Here is a 20,591-nt window from a genome sequence, read left to right as displayed (position 1 = left end):
AAGTATTGGCATCAAAATGTACTTAAAGTACAAAAAGCAGAAAGTACTCATTATGCAGAATGTCCCGTTTCACAAGTTTTCAAATGTATAAAAATAGTTTGAGCTTGTAGATCTGCTATTTTCAAATGGACGAAAATGATATAGGGCTGAAGTGGTTACTGTATGTTTTGTAATAATGATAAAAATCTACAAAGTAACTAGTAACTAAAGTTTTCAAATAATTGTAGTGGAGTAAAAGTACAATATTTGCCTTTGAGATGTAGTGGAGTAGAAGTAAAAGTACAGAAAATTGGAAATGCTCCAGTAAAGTAAAAAATACCTTAAAATTGTACTTAAGTACAGTACTTGAGTAAATGTACTTAGTTACTTTGACACCACTGCTTTTGAGTGTCACCTTGCTATAACTAGTCATTACAGATGCCAAAAAATAGGTCATCTGTCAGCTAGCCTTTTATTTTGCACTTTCATGCTACAAGCTACGACAGGCGCCGTTTCCCCCCCACAGCTGATTTCCCATCACACACACACACACACACACACACACACACACACACACACACACACACACACACACACACACACACACACACACACACCCTGCTTTGACAGCCTGGAATGAGCTATCTGACAGGCCTTTGTTTGGTCCTCTTGTCTGCTCTCCTATCAAATCAGCCATCACTTCATTCCACCCTATAGGGAGGCACTGTGAATGCTCTCCTTATCACGGCTAAAGAAAATGCATATGAGCCGCATTAACCCATTAAGACCTGGGAAAGCATCTGTCGTTTTAGATTTGAACCACTTCAACACATTATCTTATGCTTTGGGCTATTCAAAAATAGCAGATATACAAGCTCATAGCGTGGCACCGAGCTTGTAGATCTGCTATTTATTTTTTGAAAAATCATGAAATGTTTTGCAAATCTATGAATATATATTTTAAAGCAAACATTTGTAACTCAAATCTTTGCTTCTGGGGGGATTCTACAAATGTACCAAAAATAATGTACAAAATGATTTGTATTTTGCTGCGGACCCCCATCTCAAAATATGTTGTTCCAGGGACCCCCCAGAAGCAAAGATTTGTGTTAAAAAATGTTTTATTTAAAAAAAAATGTAACTATATTCAAAGATTTGCACACATTTCACGATTTAAAAAAGTGAAATAGCAGATCTACGAGCTCATAGCGCGGCACTCGGTGACGCGCTATGAGCTTGTATATCTGCTACTTTTGAATAGCCAAAGTATAAAATAATGGTCAAAGTGGTTACACAGATGCGTTCCCGGTCTTCATGGGTTAATGTATGACAGTTAGTAGAGGGCATGTGAGGTATCGGTGAAGAAATATCTCCCTGAAGGTATCTTATCTCCTTTAGCTCCCTGCTAAGACTCCACACACACCAAGTCCTGGACTGGCTGCTTCAAAGAGCATGAATAATACACACTGTCTGCATTTAACTCTCAAACACCCTTCTATCTTTACACCTTGAAAGTTTGCAGTTGAAAGCTGCAATCCGGTATTCATTTTGTGAACCCATTCGATCCGGGGATCTGTGTCATTTTAGATTGTAGCCATAGTTTTGGCTTTGGCTACTTACTTTGGCTATTCAAAAATAGCAGATCTACAAGCTCATAGCGCGGCAGCGAGTGCCACGCTATGAGCTTGTAGATCTGCTTTTTTTTTAAAATCATGGAAATGAGTGCAAATCCTTGAATATAGAATTGCTTTTTTAAAGCAAACATTTGTAACTAAAATCTTCGCTTCTGAAATTAGGTAGCAATTATTAACTGTTAGGATTTAGATTAGAAGACATTTGTAGTATGCGTTCCCGGATTGAATGGATTCATGAATAAAACTTTATCTTAACCAATCTGTGTCATTGGTAGAGCATGTTAATACCATAACTAACTAACACAGCTGCAGTTGATTGGAGGTGGTCCTCCCTACTCTTCCATTGAGAATTGTCCACTGTGGTGTCAGGGTAGGAAGGACACCTAACCGGTTGACAATGTCAATAGTTATTTGAAGCAGTGTATTGTCTGTATTGGACACTGGTTAGTTAGGTAGTAATTATTGTATTTCTCCATTGGGAGAGGCAGACATGAGACGTGTAGATTTTAGCTTCAAGTTAACACTCTGTATTTTACTGTGCGGGTTCGCATGCTAAGAGGAATATTGTAGAGGCTGGGGAGAAGGAAATTATGGAATTAATGAGAAACCTTTTGGAGGGATATCTGCTTTCCTATCCACCCAAATGAGAAATGGATTATAACTTTTTAAGAAACGGCTATTTGCCAGTGAAGTGTAAAGTGTAAGTACATTTACTCAAGTACTGTACTTAAGTAAAATTTTAATTCTTCTTTAAATTCTTCAAATTTTCCGGTACTTTTACTTCTACTCCGCTATATCTCGGATCCAAATATTGTACTTTTACTTTTAGTTACTAGTTACTTTGTATATTTTGATTATTATTACAAAACATACATTAACCACTTCAGCCCTATATACATTTCGGCCATTTGAAAATAGCCGATCTACAAGCTCACAATGTGTAGCAATGCGACGCATTGTGAGCTTGTAGATCTGCTATTTTCAAAAGATTTTCATACATTTGAAAACTTGAAATTCTGCATTCTGCATAATGAGTACTTTAACTTTTGGTACTTTAACTACATTTTGATGCCAATACATTTGTACTTTTACTCAAGTACATTTTGAATACGGGACTTCTACATTGCAGTATTGATACTTTTACTTAAGTAAAAAATGTGAGTACAGCTATTATCAAATAGCTGCTGTATAAAGGGTTAAAGTGGTTAAACTGATTCTTACGCTGTATTAACACATTTAGCTGGGGGAGTCCCTCAATTAAGGACCCCTGAGGGTCCCCCGGACCGCACTTTGGGAACCACTGGCTTATTCTACACACGGTGAAACAAAGTGGCTGTGATTCTTTTAAGGGTCAGTCAGTTGACGTAACGGTCTGTTGTTATTTTAGGACGAGGGGCGATAAGTATATGGAAGTAGGTTGGGTTGTGTGTCGGTATGGAGAAAGCCTTTTAAGTAGGTCACACTTACATCTTTCTCCCTTTCCCACTGTGCCTCTGGCCTTACCGCACAGTTATACTGCCATGGATTCCTCTGGAGGTTAGCTTGTTTGATGACAACACTGTGTGTGTGTGTGTGTGTGTGTGTGTGTGTGTGTGTGTGTGTGTGTGTGTGTGTGTGTGTGTGTGTGTGTGAGTGTGTCTCTCTCTCTCTCTCTCTCTCTCTCTCTCTCTCTCTCTCTCTCCACCTATATACTGTATAGTAGAAACAAATGAACTAAAGCAGTGGTTCTCAAACTTTTTCACGTCAAGGACCCCCAAATTGTAAAATATTTGGCCGCGGACCCCCATCTTAAAATATGTTGTATGTGCCAGGGAGCCCCCCACAAGCAAAGATTTGTGTTAAAAATGTTCACTAATGTTCAAGATTTTTGCAGATCTACAAGCTCATAGCGTGGCACTGAGTGCCGCGCTATGAGCTTGTAGATCTGCTATTTTTGAATAGCCAAAGTATATAAAAGGTTAAAGTGATGCTATGTTAACTACTTTTGCCCCCCCCCCTCCACTTTGAGAACCAAAAAGAGCTGTTCTAGTCAGGATGTAGCTTCTCTGTTTGTAACACTATAGCACTAAAGACCAGAGTCTGGGTTGACCTCAGTACAGTGGTATCTCTTCAGTTAAGGGACGACTTCACCCATTTTCTCACCTAGCTTCATATAATTGGTCCTCACTAATTGAAAATGGGTGAAGTTGTCCTTTAACAGGGTTATAACATTTTCTCAACTTTTGTCATTATGCTGCCTATTAACTTTGATTCAACTCAGTGGCTCTCCAGGGACCCTCAACGTTCCTTGAGGGGGGGGGGGGGGGGGGGTCCAAGCTCAAAAAGCTTGTAGATCTGCCTTTTTTTTGCTATTTTTGAATTGGAATCCTGAAAAGTATTTTGTTTTAATTAACAGTATTCCGGTAAAAAAACAAACATATATCTATCTAAATCTCTCTTTCTCTCTCTGTGCCCCTCTAGAGGAGAAGTACATGACGGTTCAGTCGTACGCCAGCCAAGGGAAGGACGAGGTCAGCTTTGAGAAAGGGGTCACCGTGGAGGTCATCCAGAAGAACCTGGAGGGCTGGTGGTACATCAGGTGAGGAACATCTCTAAGTGATCCATACTAGACTATCAGCTAGGTGAGGTTCATCTTCTGTCTCTTTTCCACTATAAGAACTTAAGTGAACTGTGTTGTGTTAAAGTAAAAAAAAAAGAAATTGCAGGTTTTGGATTTGTTTCTATACGCTACAGCTTGGGTTAGGAATACAGTTCTCAGAACCTTAGAAATATATATATTTAAAGATTTACACACATTTTCAGATTTTTCAAAAAATAGCAGATCTAATGAATAGCCAAAGAAATCGAAAATGTATGACAGAGATGCGTTCCCTGATTAAATGGGTTAAAAAAATCTAAATAAATGGAAAATAGCCCATCTACAAGTTCACAACGCGTCACATCGCAATGTGCTGTGAGCTTGTAGATCTTCAGGGGTGGTTCTGGTCATAACCGACCCACACTGATCAGTACTCAGTGCCTCAGCCAGCCCCGTTTGCGAGGGAAAGCAGAGAGCTCAGCGTTCACCTTGAAGTGAATGTAGGCCGATAGGTTGCAGCTGCTAAACGGCTGAACTGAAACGCTTCCAAATGTAGTAAGTGTTCATTGTGACCATCTGCTTTCAAAGTGAACGGCTCCGCAGAGTGTTGCTGGGTTGCTGTCTATTTTTAGAGCGGTGATCAAGGCAGTAGTGGGCCGCTAGCTCTCATCTGGGCCTAATTGTACAGAAATTAAACCATTAACACAGCTTTGCGTCGTTTCCCTGCTGTGTGTGTGTGTGTGTGTGCGTGTGCGTGTGTGTGTGTGTATGTGTGTGTAGCATACACCTGTATGCACGCACACGTGTATTTGTTGATATTAATGTGCGCGCTGTGCATTAGCGGTTTTGTTTGTATGTGTTTGTATGCAAACATGCATTTCCTGCCTGTTGTATAGTTTCCTCATGGCCCCCGAGGCACGGCTAATGATTAGCACATGCTACCTTGTTACATCTGTTGTGCACGCACGCACACGCACACACGCACACACACACACACACACACACACACACACACACACACACACACACACACACACACACACACACACACACACACACACACACACACACGCATTTACCACAGCCAGTCGTGTATGTGTTACAGTATAATATTTGTAGTGGAGGGTAATCCGGAGCACAGTGAGCTATTTTGGAGTATAACAATGAACAATATTTCTCCACGGATGTGTGAGTCATGCTTTTCTTAGTGGGCCATTTTGGACAGTCCAGTCCAGTCCAGTTCTGTCTCTCTGTTTGTTTGTTATTATGGAGACTCCTGGTGGTCACAGTGGGAATGAGACACCAGCAAAGTAGGAATAAACTGAACCCTTACAAGCAGGAAAAAAAATGTGTTTAAAGTAACCAAGTACATTTACTCAAGTACTGTACTTTTTGAGGCAATTGTTTTTACTTTACTTGAGTCAATTTGTCCAATGCGTTAAACTTCTACTCTACTACATACATCTCAGAGGCAAATATTGTACTCTGTCTCCACTACAATTATTTGAAAACTTACGTTTTATTTATTATTTGTGAACTTAAGTTACTTTGCAGATTTAGATAATTATTACAAAGCATACATGAACCACTTAAGCCCTATTTTAGAATAGCTGATCTACAAGCTCACAGAATAAATAAATAAAAAGGTCATATTTTTTACATTGATACTGTAAGTATATTTTTATGCCAATAACTTTGTACTTTTACTCAAATCATGCAGGCCTTTTACATGCAACAGAGTATTTGTTTTATAGTGGTATTGCTACTTTTACCTAAGTAAAAAAAATACTTCCTCCTCCAGTGCAGAAGACGGCCCACCACCAACCATGACTCACATACATCTGGAACTCTGTTTTTGTTTCACAAAGCCTTTATGATGACTCATTAACCGTTATAATGAGTGATAAAAAGCAAAGCAATCAGGTTGTGTGTGCTTACAGTATATATTATAGTCTGTTTATCAGCCCCAGGCCATCTCTTCCACAGTGCAATTACGATATGGTTGTAACTGTGTATTAGTTATTCTTGCAGTCTAAAAGGCCCATGCAGGATGTTTATGATTGTGTGTGTGTGTGTGTGTGTGTGTGTGTGTGTGTGTGTGTGTGTGTGTGTGTGTGTGTGTGTGTGTGTGTGTGTGTGTGTGTGTGTGTGTGTGTGTGTGTGTGTATGCCAGTCGATGTGTGCCAATCTACCGTTACATAACAGCAAATAAAACTAACAATATGGCACAACATGATGAACAGCTAAATCTGCACGCTTACGGGTCCATATTTACACTTCCAGAGTTATAAAGCTGAAAGCTGGAACACATTTTAAAAACTATAACCCCTAGCATCTCTATTCTGAGCATTCGGGCAAAAGTAGGCAAACATGAAAATACTGTAGCATATCTACAAGCTCACAGTCACAACAACGCATTACAACGCGACACGTTGTGAGTTTGCAGATCGGTTATTTCCGGCAATACACGGTCACAGCTTTTTTTCTGTTCTGGCCCCACAGTGGTGGATTGAACTCCACACTGATGTCAGGACAGCAGAGTCACTGCCCATCTTTCGCCGCAGGCTGAAAACCCACCTCTTCAGGAAACACTACCCTGACCCTTCCTCTTAGCCTTGCCTACTTGTTGTCAATTATTTGTACGGGCTCTTGTTTTATTGGATCTTGCTTATTTGATACACTTATTTGTTTTTAGCTCTTGCTCATTTGATTTTCATATTTGTCTCATCTGTATAAGAAAGTAGCTGATATCTTGCATTTTTTACCTTAGCGCTATACTGTTGCACTTAAGCTTCATGGTGATTAGTAGTATTCTGGCCTACCTATGTTGAATACACTTATTGTAAGTCGCTTTGGATAAAAGCGTCTGCTAAATGACTGTAATGTAATGTAATATTTGGTGTAGAGGGGTAAAAAGGAGGGGACCAAGTATAGTTGTATACTCGGGGGTCAACAGAGTATATGTTTTAAGTGGTTCATTAATAGAATATATATATATCTAGTACATCTGCAGTGGTTGGAGGTGGTCTCTCTAGACATACATTACGAAATGTAGACCCAGTAAGAAAAAGACTGGTGTCGTGTAGGACACCTACTGGCTGACTAGTAGTACTGCCTGAGGCTTATAGGGTAATATCTACTCTGATCAAGCGGGGAATGGCATTTGAGCTTTCATTCGGGAGGCATGGGTTTGAATCGGAAGTTGAATAAGACATGAAAGTTACGGATTCCAGCTTTACGATTACTCTCTGACTTCCCTGTGTAAGAAGGTGAGGATGACCAGTGATGTCTCACCCTTTGGCCAGTGGGAAGTAACTAAGTACATTTACATAAGTACTGTACTTAAGTACAATTTTGAGATATTTGTACTTTACTTGAGTATTTCCAATTTCCAATACTTTTAATTCTACTCCACTACATCTCGGATCCAAATATCTTACTTTTGCTCCACTACAATTATTTGAAAACCTTTAGCTACTAGTTACTTAGTAGATTTGAGTATTATTACAAGACCTACATTAACCATTACAGCTCTGTATACATTTTGACCATTTGAAAATAGCCGATCTACAAGCCCACAATGCGACGCATTGTGAGCTTGTAGATCTGCTATTTTCAAAGGATTTGTATACATTCGAAAACTTGAAATGGGACATTCTGCATATTAAGTACTTTTACTTTTGGTACTTTAAGTACATTTTGATGCCAATACTTTGTACTTTTACTCAAGTCAATTTTGAATTGCGGACTTTTACTTGTAACAAGAGTCTACATCGCCGTATCGATACTTTTACCTCAAGTAAAGCAATCGAGTACTTTTCCCCCCCACCACTTGCCCTTTATTGTGCAGGTACTTAGGGACCGAAGGCTGGGCGCCCGCCTCCTACCTGAAGAAGGTGAAGGAGGACTTCTCCTCGCCGCGCAAGAAGACGCTGACGGGCCCCGTGGAGATCATCGGCAACATCATGGAGATCAGCAACCTGCTGCAGAAGAAGTCCGCCAGCGAGAAGGACATCCAGGCCGACGGCGGGGCGGGGGGGGAGGCCGCAAACGCCACCACCACCGCCGCTGCCTCAAACGCCACCCCCTCCGCCGCCTCCTCCACCACGCCGGAGCGCCACATCTCCAAGAGCGAGATCAGCCTCCCCATGCCCTGCAGCTCCGAGCTGAACGCCGAGACGGGCCGCCGGCTGAGCGCCGGCTCGGGCCACGGCACCAACAGTCCGCTGTGCGTGCTGGTGGGGGCCAGCGCCGCCCTGCAGGACAGCAAAGGGAGAGCGGCGGGGGGGGCGGGGGGGGCTGGGGGGGCGGAGCCGGGCTCGCCCGCCGTGGCCCGCGTGGCACCGCACAGAGTGGAGATCGGTGAGTGTTGATGTTTAACCCGGGTGGTGCAACTTTATGGAGCTGTGTTATAACCCGTTTATAGGACCTGAGACCTGATTCTACAAAATGTCTTCTAAAATCCTAACCTGTTTCTATATCAGTGAGTGCTGCGACTTTTTCCAAGGACCTCCAAAATTATATGTATTTGGCTGCGGACCTCCATCTCAAAATATTTAGTTCCAGGGACCCCCCCTTTTTTGAGTTAAAAAAAAGTGCTTTAAAAATATATATATTCAAAGATTTGCTTAACATTTCACGTTTTTGACGCGTGGACGTGTTCCTTCCACGTGCTACGTCTAACCAGGGAACCTCCCCCCTGTCAGGTGATAATAAGCGGCTTGCTAGCTCTCATGCATTGAAGGAGGCATGAGCTCGGCTCTAGGCTCTCCCTAGGCTGGCAGAGGGTGTGTAGCGCCCAGGATTACTTAGACAATTGGCACTGAGTGAAAAAAATGGTTTACAAAATCATGGGATCAAAATTTAAGAAAGAAAATAAATTGTGCCATCTTATAATGAGCATTAGGGAGAACTAAGTATATGAAGATACGCTTGAAAATGGGTGAAGTGGTCCTTTAATACAGTTCTAAAAGATTATACACTGTATAAATCCTGTGTTAATTTAAAGGTTATATAGATAACATTTTTATGAAAACGCCCCCCCCCCCCCAAAATGTAACTAAAGCTCCAGAATTATAGTTTTGTTTACCTCTGTAAGACATAAGCTGACAGCCGGCATTATCATGCTTATCATGTTTTCATTGTGTAAGGTATTTTTCCCCCTAAACATATTATTGTGAGGCAACCATCACGTTACTATGTTGCAAGGTTACAAATCACATTATTGCTGCCTCATAGACCTGGTGGGGAAATAGCGAATCTTATGCAACAGAGGGGTTGTACAAGTGGGATAGCTAGTGGCTGAATGTTTACTGTCCCTTTAACTCTGAGAATGTCCAAATGTAATGAATGACTTTTACATAGGCCTATGTTACAAAAGGCAGACATAATATGCAAACATTATATCATATGACTAGAGATTACAATACTGTTGTTCTTCTCTTGTTTAGGCTTTGATGCCATAGGTAAGCTATTAGGTTGGAGGTATATTCTGTGGCTTTGGGAAATAACAAAAGGTTGCTCTCACTAATTCTGGTTGGTTGGTTTTAGTGGTTTCTTTATTAACCGCAGACTAACATGGGGAAGTGTTTGGGTGTGTGTGCACTTGACTTGGTTTTCACTAAAATGCAGCTTTGTCATCGTTTGTTGTCTAGTACTTGAACTAGTAGTCTCACATAGCCAATCGATCAGAGATCTCTGCCTACCGATATGTCGGGAGACATCTAAATTCAAAGAATCGGCTAAAAGTGGGTGGAAACAATTCATCCGCATTAAAAATGTCCCACCCAGTAATCACTCCTAGGTGTTACAAGTACTGCTAATTAAAGATCAAAACGGCAGGCTGCTGCTGTCTCTCTTTCTCCCTCTTAAAGTAGTGTAATTAGTTGCAGCTTTATGTTGCAATCAGTTGCAGCTGATTACGCCATACTCATACATTCAAAAAGACAGACATACAAAGTCGAATGTAGAAGTGGCTAGCACCGCTTAAAAGATAACTGCATCGCAGAACCTTTTCAAAGTCTTTAAAGCAGCCCTCCATATTGGGACGGTGAAATGATTCGTTTTCAAAACTTGAGGCGTAGGTTTGTTAGCAGCCATTCTCGCCGCCTCTTTAGCCACTACATTGAATTTAGCTGTCACCAGACCTATCGGTAAGGCAGACAAAATTGCATTCTTGTTTAATTTGCAACTCTTTATTTCTTTCTAACAGGATCTCCAAACCTCAGACAAAAACCTCCTCCAAGGAGAGAAACTCACTTGGTAAGACACACATGTATCAGAATAGTACGTTTCAGTGCTTTTAGGTTTAATGATGATCATCAGCCACACACAGCCATGAACTGCGTTATGCCTTGCACTGTCTTCCATTACATTTCATTTTAAGACGTGTCTCAAAACAATTTAATCACAGCAGTGTTCATTTTGACAGAAAATCTTGATTTTGTCTTAGTCATATTCTTTTGAATTCTGTTTAGTTTTAGTCATATATTAGACATTTTAAATGTCATAGTTTTAGTCTAGTTTTACTTGACTGAATTGCATAGTTGATTTAGCCGACTAAAATGTATTTTGGCGGGCCGTGATGGCGTCATAATGCCTGTTTTATACTTAGCTGTGTGCCAAAAATAGTTAATCTACAAGCGCACAACGCGTCTGCGACGCATTGTGAGCTTTTAGATCGGCTATTTTTGGAGTGCGCCACACCTGCAACCAAGCAGAAAATGACTTGTCTTAGTTCTACTGGATCTCTCCTCCACTAGTCCCTCCCTAACATTTTAGTCTAGTTTTTATTTGTTTACAAAATTGTCAGTATATTTAGTCATAGTTTAGTTTTTATTTAGCTTTTTATCTACAGTAGTCTCCGTCAGTGAGTAAAGGTGGGCGAACATTTTTCACCATAGTTTTGGTCGATGAACCTAACACTGAATCACAGTGATGCTTTGAGCTGACAACCGCTTCTCCTCTGATGCTGTTAACAGGGATTCCAGTTACCCAAGCCACCAGAGCCCCCTGCTGTGGAAGCAGAGTACTACACCATAGCCGAGTTCCAGTCCAACATCTCTGATGGCATCAGTTTCCGTGGAGGACAAAAGGCTGATGTAAGAGGCCAGGCCTTACATCCTGTTATCTTGTCAGGGCTCACTGAGGATGCATGTCAATGAGAGCTCGCTCCCCAACGGATCATACAAAACTGACGCAATTACCCCCTGACATTTCAGCTTGAATGTGACGATGCCGATCAGAGCTAGGTTGAGTCATATTATGCAGATATCATGGATTCAAATTCTCAGTCGCCACGACTGATTTCAGTCATTCTTTTTAAAGATTAAAGAGTATTAGAATTGGTCAAACTAGCAATAGAATACTGTAGAGTACTGAAGCGTTTCATAAAATCAAAAAGCATTAATATGCATTTTCTTCACCTGCTCGGCTGTACGTATAACAGCAAGAACATGGGTTTGGAATGATAATACCTAAACATCATAATTCTGCGTATTGTGCTAACTGTGTTTAGGAAACGCAGCACTAGTGTGTGGAGGACTCCTTTCACACTGTTTCACAGATTGGCACTTGGCCTAATTTTTTTCTGTTGTGAAATTAGTTTGTCCTTAAATCCCTTTGATATTGGGGTGTTTCTAACTGGTTTACTGCCTGGAAGTACTCAAATCTATGAATTTTGCCGTTGGGTATGTAAAACCAAGTGCTTGGCCAAGTAATGGACCTAAACAATACAATGTCACATCAGCAAAGACATTTACAGTCAAAGCAGCTGAGAGCTTTAATTCAAAAAATAGCTTACCCACTCAGAAGCTGTTATTTTTTTTTTGCTTTTCGAGTTGAAAAGTCCATATTGTGAATTCCATTTCCATTAACATGTCACTTTATAAACATGCGAGTCTGATGAGTCAGGCTGTTTGGATGGTGGATCTACCGGTAATTTAGTTTTTTTTTATCAATGAGAGTTTAGGGGTCCCTGGAACAACATATTTTGAGATGGGGGTCCGTGGCCAAATGCAATCATTTTGGGGGTCCTTGACATGGAAAAGTTGGAGCGCCACTGATATAGCGACATACTGTTAGGATTTTTAGATCATGTAGTTGGCCGCCGACCCCCATCTCAAAATGTTTTGTTCCAGGGAGCCCCATGAAGCAAAGATTTGAGTTACAAATGTTCGTTTTAAAAATATATGATATGATATTCGCTATGAGCTTGTAGATCTGCTATTTTTGAATAGCCAAAGAAATCGAAAATGACACAGATGCGTTCCCGGATTGGATGGGGTTAATATGGACCCGACCCGACGCTAACAACATTCTATATGTACGAGACGGGCTGGAGAGTTGAAAGGAACCCAGGAAGATACTTTCATCATCATATGTTTTCATACCCGTGGAACAGGATCAGTCATGCTAGTCAATCTGACTGCTCACTGCTTTCCAGAAGACTTTTTGTGTCATGTATCTGGTTTGCTAATTACACAGAGCTCCTGCTCACATGCACATAGACACGTGCACTAGGCAGGTGTTTTTGATGTGGCCTATATGTGTGTGCCTTCTGCCTCTTGGTACATTTCGACACTGCTGCTAAACTATTGTACAGTATATATTATACCTCTCCTAAGAGGTTTATTATACTGCTGTGTTACCTGTACTTTAACTTTATTTCTATCTCATCCAGTATTATTATTATCTTGATACAGTATATTGTTTGTTATGTTAGCAATGTAATGCGTTATGAGCTTCAGACCTCCTATTGTAGGTTATTATAGGTTTAAGTGGATAGAAGGAGTGTTTATTTCTGCAAAAACTAAGCATAGATCTTAGCACTCAAACATTTAAAAAGCCTTTATTGTAGCAAAGGTTAAAATCCCGAACCGAGTTTTAACCTTTGCTACAATAAAGGCTTTTTAGATTTGCATTCTCTCCTCAGATTTGTGAGTGCTCGGATCACTTCTTTGTTTTCCCATCGTTGTTCTGGCTGCTCCTAGGAGCACCACCATTACTTTTACTTGTCGTATTTATTTAGTCTCCTGAGCACCTGGATGTTTTTTTATCATAAGTGTTCATATCCCTCTTGCAGGTGATCGAGAAGAACTCAGGAGGCTGGTGGTACGTGCAGATTGGAGAGATGGAGGGCTGGGCTCCGTGCTCCTACATCGACAAACGGAAGAAGCCCAACCTGAACCGCCGCACCAGCACGCTCACCCGGCCCAAAGTCCCGCCCCCGGCCCCGCCTGTCAAGAAGCAGGACCCCGAGGAGACCTCCTCCCCCAGTAACTCCGCCTCCAAGGCGACAGAGCCCCTCAGCAGGCCCGTGTACGAGGAGCCATTATACGACATTCCTGCTATCGGCTGCGAAGGCGAATCGGATACGGATTCTTTAAAAGACGAGCGGCCCCTCGATATGAAGTCTTGCAGCGCGCCGAGCGACAAGTATCGCACTACACCTCCCGCCTGTAAGGCCTCCCCACCGCTCTGCAAGGCCTCCCCACCGCTCTCCAAGGCCTCCCCGCCGCTCTGCAAGGCCTCCCCGCCGCTCTGCAAAGCCTCCCCTCCTGTCTGCAAAGCCTCCCCCGTTATGAGTCACAGAAGAACCTCGTTTCGGACTTCTCTGGAGGAAGTGGCTAAGGAGGAGTGCATCTACGAGAACGATGGCTTCAGGTCCATTGGAGGTGATGAAGGGACCTTGGCCAAGAGTTCCAGCGCGCACAACTCTCCGCGGAGCTACCATTCTTCCACCGTCCCGCGCAGGCCCTCCGGCTCTTCGCCGCTACCGGGGAGACCCATGAAGGCCATGACCCCGGAGCTGAACCGCAGGAGCCAGACCCTGGGCAGACGCGTCGACACCAGGTCCCGAGAGAACAGCCCGCGGTCTTCTTCGGACGAGTCGAGCAGAGGCCTCAGGAAAAGCCTGGGCTTCAGCCACGACGTAGAGCAGAGGATCGGCCCGAGCCCCTCCACCAAATCGAAGCCCTCCGTCCGGCCCAAACCTCTCCTGACCAAATCGGAGCCCCAGAGTCCCGAGAGGATGGACATCAGCTCTCTGCGGCGCCAGCTGAGGCCCACGGGTCAGCACCGACACGGCCTCAAACCCTCCCGCGGCGAGGACTCCGAAACGGCCTCCGTCATCTCGTCGGAGGACTCCGTCTGCTCCCGCAGCACCTCGGACCTCTCCTCCGTCTACTCCAAGGGGAGCCGCGGCGACTCCTCCGACCTGGAGGGTTTGAACCTCTACCGGACCATGGACGCCTACAAGAAGGTCCAGGAGTCCGAGTTGAGTTTCCCGGCCGGGGTGGAGGTGGAGGTTCTGGAGAAGCAGGAGAGCGGCTGGTGGTACGCCCGCTGGGGCTCCGAGGAGGGCTGGGCCCCTTCGTACTACCTGGAGCGAGCCCGACACGCGGGCGACGCGGGCGGGTCGGAGTCGGACGGCCACGGAAGCGGTGGGAGTAAGTCCAACAGTCTGGAGAAGAATGAGCAGCGCGTCCAGGCCCTCAACAATATCAACCTCCAGGTACAGGCCCGTCACAGTTATTACATAACCGCCTGATGCCGATTATTTGAGTTTTGCATAATCGTCAGACTCGTTTCTGTTCATTTATATAAATTCATCTGTTGAAAAATAGTGTAAATAGCCGATCTACGAGCTCACAGCGGCCGTGATGCGCTGTGAGCGTGTAGATCAGCTGTTTGCGCTGTTTTTGAAAATATTTAAGTATACAGTACAATTATTATATGGCCTTTTTTATCCATCTTTTCCTTATTTATTTTATTTATTTATCGACCTATCATTATCATTTCTGTGTATCTTTAAGTTATTTGTCAGATCTGTCATGTGAATTGTTTTGTTTAAAGAGCCTAAAAGGCAAACGGACAAGTCATTTAGATTTATATCTATTTTATTTTTATGCCAAAAACACAATTCAATCATTAATCTCAATTATTCGTACATAAATGAATCGTCAACTACACTTTCTTGATGGTGACAACCCTTCCTGCAGGGGCTGAACCAGCAGCATCAGGGCCTGAGGAGGAGCTCCCCTCCCATTCCGTCCAAGCCTCCCGGCGGCTTCGCCAAGCCCTCGGGGATGGTCAACGGAGGCGTGCGCATGCGGAACGGCGTGCGGCAGGTGGCGGTCCGACCGCAGTCGGTGTTCGTGACCACGACGCAGGCGGCCAAAGACGGCCACTACACCACCGGCTCCCTGCGGCGGAACGAGTCCCTGGGCAGCAGCGACCACTACCGGTCGGGCTCGGCCACGCTCGGCGTCCGCCGGAACGCCTCCTTCAGCACCGTGCGGCCCCACGTGGTCGTGGAGAGTCAGCCCCGGAGCTCGGAGCGCTCCTCCGGCCTCGGCTCGTCCTCCTCCGGCACCGTGTTCGGCACGGGCGGCACCGTCCAGCGGAACGGGATCCCGGTGTCCACCGTCCGGCCCAAGCCCATCGAGAAGAGCCAGCTGATCCACAACAACCTGGGCAGAGACCTGTACGTGTCCATCGCCGACTACCGAGGGGACGAGGAGACCATGGGCTTCCCCGAGGGCACCTGTCTGGAGGTGTTGGAGAGGAACCCCAACGGATGGTGGTACTGCCAGGTGCAGGATGCCCTGATGCCCCGCAAGGGCTGGGTCCCCTCCAACTACCTAGAGAGGAAAAAATAACCCCCTCCGCCCCTCTTCCCCCACCCCCCCACAATGATGCCCGCCAAGAACACTGGTGGCATCGCTCCTTGCGAATGTTACCCAAGCAATATGCTCCCCCCAAAATGTACATTTCTGAAAAAAACTGTGTAAAATATGTTTTAATTTTGAAAAAAAAGAGAGACACTTTTTTGGTGCTGGTTTACTAAAAACGACCATGTGGACGAGGAGGTTTAAAAATTATGACGGAATGCAATGTTAAGAGACTTGAGGAAGGGGCGTGGCCACCCCAGAGTACAAAGATATCGAAGAGGACACATTATCTATGAGATATGGAACGGGAAAGACGCCCTTAAAAGGGTTTTTACATCAGTTAATGGAGAAGTTAAGCAGGGTAATGGCTAGCCTTATTCCTGCCCCATCATTGACTTACGATGCCAAATAAGTGCCTTTGTATACAGTTATGATTGACCTGAACGGAAGGTCCTAAAGAAGTTTATGGCAGTGAATCAACCAAATCTATAGAGTGCCATAGGCCATATTATGAGAGCGTGAATACCAACCGCAAGTATTTTTATAACTGGGAGATAGCTCTAGTTTTAGTGGTGCTAAACAAGCAAAGAGGTTTGATCTGGGAGACGCTGTAGGAGTGGAATCAAACGCCAAATATGGAGGGAAGAAATTGAGATGTAAGTCGCTGTTTCTCAATCTTAGGGTCCAGGGACCACCAGCCAGGGGTCCAAATGCGTAGACTCCTGAGGGTTTGTAACTCTGTTACAGAGTCCAAATGGACCCATTTGGTTCCATTTGTACACTCTTGAGTTACAGACCCGTTAAGGGTGCGTTTGAAACCGCCGGCGGGTCCCCAGACCCCACGTTGAGAACCAGTGACGTTAAAGTGACTGGAGTCACACAATAAGTCACTCATTTTATGCCACAGTCATCGTGCAAAGTACGAAAAAAAAGAGAAAAAAAGAAGAAACTTTTCGATCCTCTTTTTTTTGTTTTCTGTATATGTTTTTAATTTGTCGTGCGTATTCTAAAGACTTCCTTAGAGAAATATTTCTGCTTTCTTGTGACATCTAGTTCTCCACCGACGGCCTTGGAATCTGAAGAGTTGAATGCTCCTGCCTCACAATCTTTTTGCCTTTCTCGACCACTTGAACCCTAGCTATCCCTATTCACATTCGTTGAAAATAGCCAGAGCTTGTCGATTGGCTGTTTTCGGTGAAGAGATTTGGTGTAGAGAGGGGGGGAAAGAGCGGACCAAGTACAGAGCCATCTCAGGTCAAGTTTACTCAGCATAGAGGGTTTAAGTGGTGTGAGTGGCAGAATGTCTGTGCTCAGGTTGAAATTAATTGGCTTAGCTTTGTTGGCTACAGTGAACCCCCCCACCCACACCCCCCCACCCACACCCCCCAAAAAAGGTCTTTAGTTCACATTTTAATGTAAATGAGGTATAATTATTTTATTGAGGTACAGTCAAAAGAACATTTGAATTACAAACCGGTCGGATATTTTCGCTTGAGGCCACATGAGTGCATTCTAGTACGTTGCCACCTCATGTTTGCTTATTTGTTATCTTCGGGGAAAAAAGATAAATAATTAGTTTACATTATTTTAGGGGTACTTTAGTTTTTCTAGTTTTAGTTCCAGAAGAAATTTACTTTGTATATATTGCTGCTTTGTATACATATTGTATACCACTGCTACAGCAGTGCAGAAACTACGTAAATACTGGAATATGGTGAAATAATTGCCATTCAATCCCAGGGATATACTTTGCACAGCATGACGCCCAAAATGTGATCAAACCAAAGAGTTATCATTTCATCAGCTACTTTGTGTAGCTTTACTATTTATTTATGGCTGCAAGTAATTCAGCGGATCCTACAAAATACCTACAATTGAAAACGTGTTTTCATATTACTATGTGGAAGCACTTGGTACATCGTACCCAGATTATAGCAATGAATGCAGTTCAACAACTAAAATAATAAGAAAATACAATTGGATATTGCTGTGCAGTATTGATTTAGATTTTGAATTGTAGGGACATTTTTGAATTTGTTTACCTTGTAGCTTTGAATTTGTCTCAGTTGTCTCCCATTATTTTATTGAGTAATTTTATTGTTTAGAAAAGGACTTAACACTCATCTCAAAAATATAATTTATTTTTATTTAAAAAAAAAACCCTGAACACCAAATAATAACATTAATAATGTTGCCACATTTGAAAAAAAAAATAAACAAATACAAAAACAACAACAACCCTAAAATATTACTCTAAATGGCTGATGTTCAAGACTGCTGAAATATATTTTCTAATGAACAGTGTAAGCTCCTGTTTTGAGCTTCGACACTAACCTTTCATTCATGTTTTCTGCTGGACAGTATTATAGTATTTAACAAAGTACAATACCTGCTAGATCGCAGTTATCTATTTAGCCAACCATAGTTGTTTATTTTTGTTTGTTAATGTTGTGATCATCACACAGGGACAATAATGAAGAACGAAGTGGTTTTGTTTTGTGAATTAGTGCACTTTAAAAAGCTCTTTTTAACGGTGCATTAATGTAAAGATGCAGTAAATACTCAGCATATTATTTATTGATACACATTGATTTTTGTAAGTATTTAATTTTTTTTACCTTTTTACCTCAACTGAGGGCTCAATTCCTGTTAGTACAAGAGTTGTCTCAGTCACAGAAAAACAAAGCCAATCTCTTCCTCAGCAATGATAACACAATGGATTGAGAAATAGCACCGCCTTGTGGGAGACTAAATGTACTGCAAGATTCTTTACACAATCCCATTTCCAAGGATTGTGAACCATCCTACCTCAGTGCAATAGGAAATGCTCTGCTGGTCAGTGAGTCTACCCAGAAACTTTTCATGTTTTTTTTCATTCTAAATATCAATGCAGCTAAAATAGTATCGTTGACTTTTTATAATATATCTTTTTTGTCTTTGGCCAAAACCTATACAATTTTTGTTTTGTTTTTGTTTTTCCCTATGCTGTGTGCTGCACCTTAACGCAAACCATGGGCACTTCCTTCATCTTTATTGGACATTACGTAATGCCTGACTTAAGTATATTTATTTTATGTGGATTTACACTCAATAATGGTTTGATAAACAATCATATACCCCTTCAACAGGCCCATCAGTCCATTCCACAAGAGGATTTATCTTAGTTTAGCCTTCCTTCAGCTCTTTTAGATATTATGTCTAAATTGCCAACACAGAACAAAGTCAAACCATTGTATATGTTGATATAAGGGTACATGGATTAAAACGTTTTACCAATCCAATAACGCTGATGATCATCAGTGGTGGACCGTAAACAAAGTACATTTACTTGAGTATTTGTATTTCTGGACACTTGGTTATGACAAATGTTGTACTTTTGACTCCACTACATTTCCAGGTAGGGAAAAAGTACATTGTGAATAAACCACAATGCCCTATTCCAATTATAGTGAAAATAGTCGATATGCATACAAGCTCACAGTGCATCGCGATGCAACTCGCTGTGTGCTTGTAGATCTGCTATTTTCACCATTATTTATATTTTTGCAAAAATGAATTGATATGCAATTTGTACATTTGAATACTTAGGTATTTTTAAAAAGCAAGTGCTCCGGGACTAAGTACACATTTGACAGAGCAACTTGCACTTGTAGTTGAATAATATTTGACCAAGAGAATCAATTCAATTCAATGAACCCATTAAGACCGGGAACGCATCTGTGCCATTTATAGATTTGAGTTAAAAAGCATTATTTTACACTTTGGCTATTCAAAAATAGCAGATCTACAAGCTCACATGCTTGTAGATCTGCTATTTTTGAAAAATCGTGAAAATGTGTGCAAATCTTTGAATATGTATTTTTTAAAGCAAACATTTGTAACTCAAATCTTTGCTTCTGGGAGTCCCTGGAACAACACATTTTGAGATGGAGGTCCGTGGCCAAATACATGTAATTTTGTGGTCCTTGACATGAAAAAGTTTGAGAACCACTGACATAGAAACATCTTATTTTTTCTTCTTAAAAAAACTGAGGATTTTGAAGGCATTTGTAGAATCTGAACCTCAGGTCTTAATGGGTTAAAAGGCGCTTTATTGGGATGAGAAAACATAGGTTTACATTGCCAAAGCAAGTGTAAAAGTATATGCTTTGACTCAAATACTGGGGTTGAGTACTTTGTCCATCACTGATGATCATAAAATCGGGATGCTGATGTTTCATTAGGAATCTGGTAAACCAATAATCTCCCGTCCTGACGAAGGCATTATGTAAATGTGTTGAATCACTCTTTGACGTTCTTTTTTTTGTTTGTTTTTTTGCTACACCACATATTTGCATATCGCTTTAACCGAGTACAACTGATGTACTCCGCTCATTGGCGGCTGAAATTACAAGGGAATTTACATGTTTTCTGGCTTTTCTCATGCTATTTAGTTGTGTAGCAAGCTGTCTTTTCTTTGTATGTTCATCTATTATTTTGTTTTCCTCATCTGAACCTATATTTTGTTTGATCATAATTGAGAAATCTATCTGTGAGGAAATGTGCAATAGGAAATAGGCATCAACAAGAGGTTAAAGAAAAACTAAAAACTAAGGTTATTGTAGCGGTTCCCAACCTTTTCTGGATCAGGGCCCACTTGGAAAATCTCAAAAGCGTTCGTGGCCCACGCATCCGACCACTTAACACGGCAGCCATTCGGCTGCCGTGTTAAGTGGTCAGATAGGTGGG

At 42.3% G+C, this 20,591-nt stretch overlaps 1 protein-coding gene across 3 annotated transcripts in view; it reads left to right on the top strand.

The window, feature by feature from the left end:
• The window catches only part of sh3pxd2aa (SH3 and PX domains 2Aa), a 184,585-nt gene extending 164,732 nt beyond the window's left edge, over nt 1-19,853 (top strand). For all 3 annotated transcript variants that reach the window (XM_084044248.1, XM_084044247.1, XM_084044249.1), the window contains 6 exons: nt 4,074-4,191; nt 8,042-8,553; nt 10,403-10,452; nt 11,172-11,291; nt 13,274-14,704; nt 15,192-19,853. In XM_084044248.1, coding sequence (XP_083900374.1) covers nt 4,074-4,191; nt 8,042-8,553; nt 10,403-10,452; nt 11,172-11,291; nt 13,274-14,704; nt 15,192-15,851 — 2,891 coding nt within the window. In that variant the 3' untranslated portion in view covers nt 15,852-19,853. The remainder of the gene's footprint in view (nt 1-4,073; nt 4,192-8,041; nt 8,554-10,402; nt 10,453-11,171; nt 11,292-13,273; nt 14,705-15,191) is intronic.
• Nucleotides 19,854-20,591: the final 738 nt, after the last annotated feature.

The sequence above is a fragment of the Gymnoscopelus microlampas genome (assembly GCF_963454915.1).
Source record: "Gymnoscopelus microlampas genome assembly, chromosome: 2".
In the NCBI taxonomy this organism is placed as follows: Eukaryota; Metazoa; Chordata; class Actinopteri; order Myctophiformes; family Myctophidae; genus Gymnoscopelus; species Gymnoscopelus microlampas.
This window is presented reverse-complemented; position numbering and strand designations above follow the sequence as displayed.